At 42.9% G+C, this 13,615-nt stretch overlaps 1 protein-coding gene across 1 annotated transcript in view; it reads right to left on the bottom strand.

Moving 5' to 3' along the window:
- MRG15 (mortality factor 4-like) overlaps positions 1 to 13,615 on the bottom strand; it is a 33,101-nt gene that overhangs the window by 16,788 nt on the left and 2,698 nt on the right. Inside the window, exons 4-6 of the mRNA XM_080271766.1 lie at positions 11,188 to 11,279; positions 10,937 to 11,115; positions 4,769 to 4,962 (exon numbers count right to left, since the gene is read on the bottom strand). Coding sequence (XP_080127892.1) covers positions 4,769 to 4,962; positions 10,937 to 11,115; positions 11,188 to 11,279 — 465 coding nt within the window. The remainder of the gene's footprint in view (positions 1 to 4,768; positions 4,963 to 10,936; positions 11,116 to 11,187; positions 11,280 to 13,615) is intronic.

Genomic DNA, 13,615 nt, shown 5'->3' with positions numbered 1-13,615 from the left:
ACCTTCACCCCCTTCCGGTAATTGCTCGCAATTTTTTATAGCTCACCCTAACTCAACATCACTGACACAGGTACAATAAGGTGTGTTCAAGGCCAGCAGCTATGAAAAATACAGTATTGTTTGTATCAGTTCTCTCTCTTTCACACATACACATAAGAACGAACAAAAGGATGAGCAGTAAATGTACACTAACTTTAAGGAGCAGAAATTACTGTGCTCAGTTGGTCCGAAGTATTTTGGGAAGAGTGATACCGAACGAAGAATGTGGAGCTGAATTCTAACCTACAAGAACATGTGGGACGAAAGAGTAATTTTTTTTCTGATTAGTGAACATTTTTGTTCCATATCATCTCTTAAACTTGTAAAACCTATAATCTTTCATGTAAGCATACAGCCTAAAGACCTTACCAATTCAGTTCATATTCCTCTCGTTTATCTTCTATATTTTTCTGACTTTTGAGGGTGGTAAATTACGTTCTCTTGCTGAAAGAAACTTACTCAAAATTAGGGCGCAAGTAACATAAGCATGTAAATATCGGCGAATACATCTGGAATGAAGAGAATACCAGACTGCTTGGGATGGTAGAGTGGGGTCGTGTAAACACACCAGTGACCTTCGTTCCCTTTCCACAATTGTTCACAGTTTTTTATAGGACACCCTAACCCAACGTCACTGACACCAAAACAGTAAAGTGTTGTTCAAGGCCGGCAGCTATGAAGGGGTTAATGGAATACTGTATGAAAAATTCAAAATGGGCGTGGTGCACAGCACCATGCTCGCTTGCTGTGAGAAAACGAACTAACCCCTCTCTGGTAAACAAATTTTCACATGCTTCTCAGTTGAGTCCACGTCCCTCCTCTCCTTGTAGTTTCACTGTATGTGAGGATATTTTCGCAGCACTTCAGCTTTTCGTATTGTTTTGCCATGCCTCCCAAACGTCCTGCATCATCTCCAGCATCGGGGGAGCCCACTGCAAAGAAGCAGCAGCACTGTACTCTAACTCTGGAAAGGAAATTGGAATCTATAAGACCCCATGAGGAGGGGCAGGGAGCCTTGGAGATTGGGCGTGCTTTAGGCCTCGCAGCTTCCACCGCTGGGACTGTGACGAAGAAAAAGATGTACAAGAATATCGCCACCTCCTTCTCTACAATTGTATACAGGTATTGCTTACTTCAAAATGGGGAAGGATGTAAAGTTTAGGTGGGGGGTCCGAGGGGGTCCTGGGACGCATCCCCCCATTTATATGTATATTTCAATGGGAAAATCGTTCCGATACACGAAATTTCGAATTACGAAAGGTCTTTTTGGTCCCTAACCCTTTCGTATATTGAAGACTCACTGTATGCAGTAACTCCATCCACCACACATTCAGCACATACATGGAAAGTTCTTGCTGTTTACACAGCTACACAGGCCATGATCAACATTAAAAATACTTACGCAGTGTCGCAGCAGTCACAAGATGCTGACGTCATGACCTGGGCGCATGCACACTACACTCTTGGTGTACTTCCCCATTCTCTAAGCCTTCCCTTCCAAATTAATTATTACTTGCCACTAGACTGTTAATAACACCATACCGTAAGATGGGGCTATTCGACTCACCTGGGGCAATTAGACTCAATACAAGGTAATGAGACTCAAGTGGTCCAGACAGTGTAAATAGGGGTATACAGTATATGACTCTCTTATGGTACTACTGTATATTCTAAAATCACTACTTTATATTGCAGATGAAATTTAGGGATAGCTTGCAGAAGGTACTGTAAGTGAAGTGTGATCAATTTTTCATTCCTGTAATTTTCAATGATTTACAACAGTAAAGACAAGATTAATTGTATTTTTCTTTTCTGTCCCTTGGATACATAATAATAACCTATGCATCATTAAACTTTATCCACTTACCAAAGTAAGTGCGCTGCTTTCGCTTATAACCTCTATCTATCTATTGCCAGACGCCACAATCCCGTAAGGGGTGGCCATTTGACTCTTGAGTTATTTGTTTCATGGGGAGGGGCACTAATCCTCCACCAACCCACTTGTTGGCACGTAGGGAGCACGTATGGTTTGGTTATATGGTTACCACCCAGCATAGTAAATGGTTTCTTGGCTTACAGGAAACCATTTGGCTTGTCACTCAATGTAAAGCCACCTGCAAAGGAAAGAAAAGCAATAAGAAGTGACAGGAAAGATGGGAGAAATATGGAGAGAGGAGGGCAGACACAGAAAAAGAATGATAAAGGCTAAGGAAGAAGTAGGCAGCTTTACATCAAGTGAGTGGATGATGGATTTTTATAATTTAATTTGTATCATCGTATCAAAGGCACCAACATCCTGTGGTTTAAATAAGTGCTATGCATGTCCAGTTGGGAGTTATTTAGGTGGCTTTCAAAGTTAGGCTGGGTTAGGGTCATAAGTACCAGTCCAGCAGTCAGAAGCCCACTCTCCAGACAGGACCACTTTCCGGACATGCCTTTGGCTCTATTACATCAGGTAGCAGAGAGATTATTATATTCGTACATTTTTCCATAATATCCAGACAAAATGCGTCCGGGCCGAAATTACGGTCGCGCTAAAATTTCTGCCATGACGGGTGGGAAATAGCCTGGTGGCACTGCTGTAACTGGATAGGTAGTAGACCCCCTCGCTCGGTCTCATTTCCCACGTGGCGATTGTCTAGTAAACAGCTCCTCCCGTACAGTTGCTATGGTGGTGAACATGGTGGCCTTTGTGGTGGTTTCCTACCTGCTTCAGGCCTTGCTATTCCTTGCATGTCTCTTCCTAAAGTGTGTTATGATGGCCCCTCCACCAGGGAAATGGAAGAGAGTAGTGCTGATTCTTTAGAAGTGGGTAAAATTGATGCAGGATGGTCAAATGGTGAGTGTTATGTTGATTTTATTCTAACTTACTGTACTGTACCATGATCTTACTCTCTTTAACCATGATTTTATTCCATTTTAGCATTTTCTTTTGTGTGCTCGCTGCATTTTTCTTATGTAGCCAGTGTTTTCATGTTTCCATGTCACCGCAGGGCATGGCCCTGGAATGGTGACTGCTTGTCTGTGGTTGATGGGTCTGCTTGACCATGGTAAATACTTGGCTGTGGTTTACAGGTCTGCTTGACCAGACAGAGCTGTTAAACAACAGGAACAAGTGTTGCACGATATCATGTAGTGGCCTTTTACACTGGCTTTCAAAGTTGTTATGTATGAATGGGGGAGAAGTCCATTATCCAGACAGAACCATTACCCAGTTATGCCTTTGGCTCTATTATGTCAGATAACTGAGGGATTACTGTATACAGATATATACGGTGGCTTCGCATCCAGTACGGTAATTAAATCAGACTACATATTGCCGTTTGGAACTAATTCCATACCAGGCAAGTATTGATCATCATGGGGAAAATGATTTAGGTAAGACAAGACTCTAATAAGACAAAAGAACCCCTAGGAGATTGTAAACAATGATAGGCAAACACAAATTTGCAATCTGGCACGATCAATAAGAGCAGGTAAAAAAAAAAAAAAAATCCATACTGTACTGTCCTATGTGCTACTGGTGTTCAAGAATAAAACTTACCTTCATATAAATTCCACCATCCTAGTGCAAAATTTTGCCCACACCCTGCAAAAGCTAAGCATATGTCTTGATGTAGAATTTCAAGCTTTCTCGTGGTGTTTTCAGAATTTTGATACGACCAATTGTATTCAAATACATCGCCAAAAAATTAAAAAACTCACAGGTCAGTGCTTTCAGTGCGGAGGGGAGGGACTGAGGGAGTGAGGGGGGAGCCAGGAGGCAGGCCTAGCAAGGCGGAGAGCATGGGAGGGTATGAAGGAGTGATGGGAGGGGGGGGAAGAAGCGAGGCTGTGGGCAGGATTTTCACCTTTCTGTCACAAGGCAGACAGGCGCTTTCACCTGACTTGTGGCTTGCGGTCTGTGTTACACATGCGGTGGCAGTTGGGAAAGAATAATCCTGGTGGCCACGCGACTTCGGACATTCGGTGGGGATGCATAAGGGTCTTTTGACACAGCTTGTGGGTTATGGTCGGTATTACTCAGGTGCTGAAGGTTCGTACGGAGTGATCGGGCCAGCGTTTGACTTTGACCATTCAGTACAGGGCTGGACAGATGTTTTAGCTCAGGTTGTGGGTTACGGTCTATTTCTTGTGCATGGCTATAGCCCAGCAGCCATGATACCAATTGTTTGAACGTGCCAGCTGGCCAGCCGAAGTTCTTGGGGACTTTTACGTTCGGATAATGACAATTAAATTCAGATAATGGTTTAATAAAGCCAAGGTCCGGTATCTCGAAAATGAACCGGTCTGGATACTGCACATGCGGATAAATGAGGAATTACCATACACAAAATTTATTAATTCTGTGGCCGAGAAATACTTTTTGGGATATCAGACAAGGTATTCTTAACCGTTTCCATCCAACTGCATCATTTATATTTTATTCTTACCACTAGATAATTATATTCAGTTCATGGGAAACTTTCCAAACAGGAGGGGAAAGATCACTATAAAAGATACTTCCGAGGTAGGATATAGTCATCTGGTGGTTAACATTTCGTTTCTATCTAATTACAGTTCTAAAGATGTCATTGGAACAAAAGGGTTCATTAGTTAGTCAGGATGATGAACCACACATGAAAACTCATAAGAATTCATGATAAAATACAACCATACTCATTCGACATCACCGCATCACTGAGTCACATCAGTGAATCAACAATTCATAACCAAACAGCAGACTTACTTGTTGGGTGTGTTGCTTTTTGTGCTGGTTTTAGCGCGTATGTAGTCTGCTAAGATGGTGTCGACTGTGTGACGGGCTGGTACCATTGCCAGCTTCCTCTGCCGGTTGATGAGATCCCAGTCATCCACCAATGCCGGTTTGAGCTCATCTGGTAACTTAACCCGCACCTCTACTGATGTCATGAACTGTTCCTCCTGAATAATGGAAGAGAGGCTCAACAAAATGGAAAACCATATGGTACAGTAAATCCCCATTATATCACATTGTCAAGGTTAATTTTTGCCATTATGTTCACAGCCATGTACAGAAAAACTGCCTATAAAAGTTCCACTGCAATCTATAAAACTGACTTGCCAATTTACCATACCAGCTCTATAGAATATGCTGTGATATTCTGGAACACATCCCTGACTTATACTAAAGACTGACTGTATTCTCTCCACTTTAATTTGGCCTAAAACTGCAACTGCTCCATTTTCATGTTCTAAGTTAACATTAACACCAATATATTGTGTTAGGCATATGAATAATACAGAAAGTTCAGCCACAGTATTGTTTTGACATGTTACCAAGCTGTAAAATGATCAGGATCTCAGACATGTCTCGGTGGATGTTATAATTCTAAAATTATGTAGCAATATATTACTGCCACTGTGTTCGTTTCGTTTTCGTTTTTAAAGGCTCCAACATCAATGGTGACTATGTTTTGGTCAGACGGGACGCCTACCATAACCCTCTCCAGCACCCCTACAATGACCCATTTGAAGTCATCTCCCATTCAGCAAAGTTCATGACGATCAGCCACAAGGGAAAACAGGACACTGTGAGCATTGACAGCCTGAAGCCAGCAACCATGCCTCTGGATGAACCATCAGATGCCGTACCACCACCCCAACAGGAGCCTCGAACACCCAGCACACCACCACCACCCCAACAGGAGCCTCCAACACTCAGCACACCACCACCACCCCAACAGGAGCCTCCAACACCCAGCACACCACCACCACCCCAACAGGAGCCTCCAACACCCAGCACACCACCACCACCCCAACAGGAGCCTCCAACACCCAGCACACCACCACCATCACCCCAACAGGAGCCTCCAACACCCAGCACATCACCACCACCTCAACAGGAGCCTCCAACACCCAACACACCACCACCACCATCATGCACACCTGATGTATAGGTTCCACCATCCACCTCATCAGATAACGATACCCATGGCGATGCTCACCCCTCTGATCTTCCTCCTCAGGTTTCATCTCCCGATCCTGTCGTGGATGCTACTGGCGGATACACAACCCATAGTGGCTGCACCGTACGCATCCCAGAGCGCCATGTCTCACACATTAGAGTAAGCTATCTTCCTACAGCACCCAAGGGGGTAGGGAAGTAATGTAGTGACCACCACCAGCATCCACTACAACAGAATCTACTGCAAACCACTTCCCTTGGCAGTCCTGGAGACAACATACACGTGCTCCTGGCAATAATGGCACAGGGGACCCCTGGCCAGTGTGCCCTTCTTGCCCGTAGAAGCACTGCGGGTGACTCCACAGCAATGCCGGGGAAATCAGACCAGGGTGAGCGTCAGCATCATTTTACCAGCACCTGGTCCAGCTAGTCCACCAGGACCTGGTCCAGCTAGTCCACCAGCACCTGGTCCAGCTAGTCCACCAGCACCTGGTCCAGCTAGTCCACCAGCACCAGGTCCAGCTAGCTCAACAGCGCCAGCTCTAGCTTCTCAAGCAATATCTCACCAGCATCATCTGGAGCCATCATCACTACAGCAGCTGACTACCCCCATACACCGAAACTGCTGTAATCTTACAATAACTGTTATTAGGTCCAACAAGTTCCCTGTCTCCCGTCTCTGAGTGTGTCTGCACCTTGGTCTCTGTATCACTGTGGTAAAAGAGAACCAGACAATCAGTGAATAGGGTACCACACTTTCTCACTACCTACTTCACCACTTCACTAAGAACTCTGTCAAAGGTCTTCTTAAAATCAACAGAGTCAAAGGGTACAACAATCTTCTTTCCTATGTATTTTTCCATAACTGTCAGACAATGAACACTGTATCAAAGGTACCGTTGCCTGGCATAAACCCAAACCGCATCTCATCAATGCACCTGATCAAGCATCATTCCTTATCCGTGAGTTTATCCAAAGCACAAGACAACTATCATCCCCCAGCCACCCTACTTTCCAGATTTGTCCTCTACAAACTTGTTCTTGTTCCCAGAGTTTAAATCCACCCTCAAAGGTCACCAATTTCTGATGATGGACAAGACAAGAAAATTCACCAAGTGAACTAAACACATGTTCACTGAAGAGTATGTATCTCGACGACCAAGCAACATGGTGTGATGCAGCTAGTGGTAGACTTAAGCTCAAAGTCACTGCTACACAGTGCTCCTAACACAATCACACTGCACCAGCTAGTTGGTGTGCTATTTAAAGTTATTTATTTATTTATTTTTTTTGACAGACATCATCATCATCAACCCTACTTCCCACCTTAGAGATAGGGTGATACAAGATCAACAAAGAAAACGAATGAGACTGGATCAAGAAACAAAAGTAGACAAAGAAAAAAAATAAGACAGGATCAAAAACAAAGAGAAAGCATAAAAGTAGAACTTTAATAATACCATCCATCTAAACATCCACCACACAATCCAGCACTGCCCATCAAAACCACAGAAGCCTGGGGCTTGGTTACTCAATTTAAACATTTAAGGTGAGGAGAGTGACTCACTTGTGTAGTACTAAATCACCACCACTTCTTTATTTTTTTGCACATATGGATGCAGTAACAGAAGACCCAACAACTAAAAAACTAAAACAAATGGTGCCAGGTACAACAAACATCACCCAACAGCAGTTATTTTATAGCAGTTAAATACTGAATCTGTACTGCCACATAACGTCAGTACACAATTAAGGTCTAAAGTAATGGCGCAAATGTTTTGAAGTTATGCCCTCTGAAAATCTGTGAACTTGCATTTTACCTTTCAAGGTCACTTTCTACATCCTGATACTAGCAAATATCTCTATCTTCAATGAGTTTCAAATTATAGCCAACTAAATATCTGTGACCTTGAGTTAAGTCTTTCATGGTCACTTATTGCCAAAGGTCATGGAACCAACTAACCCCTAGGATATGCAATTCAATCGACTGAATTTCCCTAAAAGCCTGCATATGGAGCCGATTTTTCAACTCTTACAGAAGTCAAGTTTTATGCCTAAGGTTTAGAGTTTGTATTACACATCTCAGGCAGCAAACCAGAACATTTTAGGCCAACTGTTCATGAGCTATAGCCCATCAAAGCTGAAAAAAGTTACCCTACCAGGCAGAGAGACTCCAGTTTTCTATATGCTCCCACCCCATCCCCCCCCTCATTCCTCCCCTCCCACTACCTTCCTCACCCACTCCCATCACCCCCCCCTCTCTTCCTCCCCAATCCCCACCCTTTACAATTTTCCAGCTTTTTTTTTTTTTTTTCAAACAATGACATGCAAAATAATTGTCACTGTTCCTCACTCACTCCCAATACCCTTTCCCCCCAACACTTCTCCCCTCCCCACCTTCCCTCCCCCCATCCCCTTCCCTCATAGTTGTGTAGCTGTCAAAATAAAAACGAAACAGCCAAAGCACATAAAATCTTTTTCTTGGTGTTACTCACACACTCCACCATCCCCTCTCCCCTCACCCCTTCCCCCCCATCCCCTCCCCTCAGAGCTGTGAAAGCAAGTAGCAGTAAGAATTTTAAGGGGAGAAAAAAACTAAAGCATGCAAAATAATGATAATGATGCAAGAGAAAGACAAACACAAATACAGTAGAAGTCCAATTCTTCGGCATCCAATTCCCCGGCAAATCTGACATTTCGGCAGTTTTGAGAAATAGTCCCATTTATGAAAATCTCTGATCGTTCGGCAGATTTTCCGATTTTTTTCGTCAGTCTTGAAATTCTCCATGAGTCCTTAGAGCCTGCTGTAGGACCCTCTACTGCTGGGGACTTCTTCCAGCAGTGGCAGAGTCCAATCAACCCCTTCCATTGTACATATGTAAAGAAGGAACCGACTATAAGTTTAGGTAAGTGCATGTGAACTTGTAGGCCTACTGTACCATTACATTTATATACAATATGTTCACTAATTTCTTTATCTTTCATATTCATGTATAGTACTGTATTCATTACAGTATTGTACAGTATCAAACAGTATACAGTACTCTCTCCAAGCACATTTGTAATGATATGAGTAGCGATGATAGTGTTCACCAAAACATATAAGGTACTGAGTGGGTAAGGTTTTTGAAAATTCAGCAATTTTGATTTTTCGGCACTAGCCTGGTCCCATAGATGCCGAAAAATCGGACTTCTACTGGACACAATTCCCCCCCACCCCCACCACCACCAAAAAAAAATGCAAAAAATATGGAAATTCATAAAAAAAAAAAAAACATAAATAAATAAAAAACATGAAAAAACACACACTGTTTCATGCATTGGTGTACACAATTACACAGACAATAATCTGGTATTACAAAAAACATGCGACATGAGTAGTAATAATAATGTACAATACTCATCACTTCCATACTGTACAGTACATCTGCCACAGACAGCTATTCCATCATATTAACTAAAAATATTAACAGCAAAGTAAAACCTTGATATAACAGACTTCAGTAGACCAGAATTCGCTTTTATCGGACTTATGGAGCTACCGGACAAAATTCCTACTTATCGGAAAAAGTCCAATAAAGCCAGAGGAAGTCCGGACCACCTGACCACTTCAGCTATGTTCACTACAATAAGAAAAATAAAAAACATATTTACCAGCGTACAGTACAGTATCATTATATATATTATACCATTTGATTATTGCAGTGTAGGTATAATACAGTACAGTACAGCAATGGTAGTGAAAACAGTTTGAAAACCATTGGTGCGATCTGGACTAATGTCTGATATATCAGAAAAAGTCCGGTTTAGCAGGGAGAAGTCTGAATGTCGCTTTTATCTGAATTTAGCTTTTGTCGGAATATATTTGGCCCCAATTAGTCCGTTACAGTGAGGTGTTACTGTATAAGGATGACTGAAATATGTAATACAAAGACATAGCTGGTAGAGGTTTTGGGTCAGTGAAGTGTGTGAACAAACACACCACATCTCAAATCCATGATGTGGTAGAAGGTCTTTCTTGCATCTAAATGCTGTCAGGGATGTAGGGGTAGTCTCCTATTGGTTAAATAATTAAGAATATGGGAGCCTTGTTTAGGGCCCCTTTAAATCTCCAAATGGGATAATAAAAAATTGACCATCACTCTATTTATCCTTCCTTGTGTTCAAGGTGATTTACCATATTTAACTTCTAGGTTCAGTGGGAGTGTGGCTCATTCAATTGGGCAAGCTTTGTTTAGTATCTAATTCTATCAAGTATATATTTTTTCTGACTCTTCTGACCCTATGTCATCCCACCCTGGGATGGGAAAAGAGGTCTGGATGATGATGACTCAATCGCTGTGTAATCATCATCTCAACCACCTAGAGACTAACAGGAACAGAATCCAGAAAAAAAGGACAAAGCACAAAAACAGAGCAGCATGGGTGTTACTGTTGTTTCTCAACCCCAGACTGCCTGCCAGACCACAATCAGTGACTATGAGTAGGCAAATGGCCCTATGAGGTTGTCCCATTGGATTCCTACACAACTAATGTGCCAGTGTCTTACGTGTGTTTTGTTGTATGGTCCTATTCTACCAGCAGGGCATGTGCCATCTATGATTCCACCCAACCCAAATCTAAGCTGAAAACTGAGGAGGGAGGACTGGGTGCTGCCTTGATCTAAGCCTAGCTAGGTGAACATGATCTGATGGGTGGATGTACAGTAATAATACCATACGACTAAAAATAGAAGTGTCAGTGATGTATACAAAAGTCCTCATTTTAAGTCACCTCTTTTCTATTCTTTTTGTTATTTCACATAAAACTACAATAAAAAAGTATTTAAAATCTCACTGTTATCCACGAAGATGATATCAATTTTTCTCATTCTAAAATACCAGTTATGTGGAATAAGTTGTGAATGTGATATTCTGGACAGCATCTTACTTATAACATGAACTGCTTGTAGGTATGGTAGAGACAACTTACCGTGTCAACAGTGTTGTCCAACCGAGACCTCTTTTTGCGAGCTTCTGACTCTTCCTTGGAAGCTGGTGTGGTGGGAGTAGAGGCTGTTGAGCGTTTTCCTGGCCCTCCACTTGATCGGTCTGTGCTGGGGGTGGAGGAGCGAGAGTCATCCCCTCCACCTCCTCCGCTGCTCCTCTCCCCTCCGGCGCTGCTTCCCCGGCCACCCCCCTCTCCAGACCCCCCACCACCACCTCCACTAACCGCACCAACACTGCTACCACCACTTCCTACTGGCCCTCCACCATCCTTCCCAGACTCTTTTGCTAATTTGTTCTTCTTCTCCTTTTTATTTTTCTTGTTTTTCCTGTTGATGAATCAAAAGGTAAAACCACAGTGGGATTATGAAGGGGACTGGACATATACAATGCACAAATGGTGAAATACAAGATGCCATTAACTAGCACTGATATGGTGTAGGTTCTGTAATTTGACTGCTATGAACTGGCATTAGCTTGCAGACATGCACCTCTCAACTTAAAAGCAGTCAGGGCCTGGGGAAATTAACTCAGCACAGTGTCCTCTGCACATGAAAGAAGTACCAAACCACTGAGCCTTCACCGATGAATAAAATTTTTTTTGGTCTCTCAGTTCAATGTCTTGTTTTAGTCATGCCACTTCTCGACAATATGTAAGGAACCTACAACAATGGAAGAGTTATTGAAAGCTATATCTAATCCCTCCAGTACAAAAAATCATTTGAGGACAGCAGGAATGATATACTGTATATGAAACGTCACTGTATTGTGAAGCTAACCTTAGTCTCATGATGTATTTTCCACTTTATTCTTGTTACCTTCAGAGATTATTCAACTAAGAGAAGACCTCTTGAAGTACGAATGTGGTTTCAGGCCATATCTAATATCAAATAAGTTCTATAAAATTGTCAAAAGGTGGCATGAATAAATGAAAAGGTTCACTGGACTGACAGTGGCTTAATACCATATACAGTAATCATTCATCATCATCATCCAGACCTCCTTTCCCACCCTCAGGCAGGATGAGGAATAGCAATGTCCAGACAGCCCAAGTGTGCCCAATCCAACAGGCCACACTTCCATTCATTCATTATTCATGCCCCCAGAATCCTGGCTCTATCTGATACGCCAAAAACTTTCACCACATTCTGTAGCTCCACAAAAACGAATCCGAAAGAGTCAATCTGAATGCTGTCAGGTTAAAATAGGGTGCCACATCCCTGATCATGCACTTCTTCTCACAACATCCAATCAACCAGCTCGATCTCTTGTCAGTCCCCTAGACTCATCGATTTCCATACCTCTCTTCCTCACACACTCATTCACCTTCTCCTTGGCCTACCTCACCTCTTCCCTCCTTCAAATTTGCCCAGACATCACCATCATCATCCGGACCTCCTTTCCCACCCTAGTACAGGGTGAGGAATAGCAAGGACCAGACAGCCCAAGTTTGCCCATGCCAATGGGCCACGCATTCATTCACTCATCATTCAAGCCTCCGGAATTCTGGCTCTAACTGATACGCCAAAAACTTTCACCACATTCTGTAGCTTCATATAAAAGTATCTGACTGGGTCAATTTGAACACTGTCACATTAAAACGGGGTGCTAAATCCCTGATCATGCACTTCTCACAACATTCATCAAGTCAGCTCGATCACTTGGCAGTCCCCTACCCTCACTGACTTCCATACCTCTCTTCCTCTTACACTCATCCACCATATCCTTCCACCTTCCCCTTCGCCAACTTTTTTTTCTTTTTTTTATGTGAGGAAGAAGGAACCAAAGGCCGCGAGCCCGCAATTATTGTTCCTTCCATGAAAAAAACAAAATACATGAGAGAGCCAAATTCAAGATCCGATCATTTTGAGATGCCTGGACACACTGCATTTGAAAAACTGGAGATCATAGCTAGCAAGAAATACAGACAAAGGGAGACAGTTCCAGAGTTGACCTGTCGCATAAATGAAGAACTGGGAGTAACGGTTACCTCTTGCATTAGAGAGTTGGACAGAAAAAGGGATGAGAGTTTGCTGCTAGACAGGTGCTACGCGCCCATCGTAGAGGTGGAGGAATGCATGCAGACAGTTCAGAGGAGCGGTGACTGTTGAAGTAGCGATAGAAAAGAGATGAAGATGCAACAGTGCGACGAAGAGATAGGTCGAAGGGAATCAGTAAGAGGAGGAGAGTTAATGAGACGAAAAGCCTTTGACTCCACACTACTGAGGATAGCTGTAGGTGGGGAGCCTCCCCACACATGAGAGTTGTACTCCACACACGGGCGGATAAAACCCCTGTATGGAGTCAACAATTGTGCAGGGATAAAGAAGGAATGGAGTCAGCTTAGCACACCTAATCTCTTGGAGGCTGATTTTACAAGGGATGTGATATGATCTTTCCAAGATAAGTCCCAAGTAAATGAAACCCCAAGCAAGTTCAAGGATGATGCAGGATTAAGCTGAATATTATTAAAAATTAGTGGGTATACCTGTGGAAGATTTTGTTGGGATGATAGGTGTAAAAACTGAGTCTCTGATGCATTAAAAATAACCAGCTTATTTTTACCCCAGTCAGAGATATGAGCCAAGTCAGACATTAGGTGTGCCATAGCCTCATCCCTTGTTTGTGAAGTTAGGGAACGTGGTGAATGTTTTTGGCATAATAG

This window comes from Coenobita brevimanus, chromosome 47 (genome assembly GCF_032717465.1).
Source record: "Coenobita brevimanus isolate Jiangsu-jjx chromosome 47, ASM3271746v2, whole genome shotgun sequence".
NCBI lineage: Eukaryota > Metazoa > Arthropoda > Malacostraca > Decapoda > Coenobitidae > Coenobita > Coenobita brevimanus.
The sequence above is the reverse complement of the archived record's forward strand: the minus strand, read 5'-3'. Positions and strand labels throughout refer to the sequence as shown.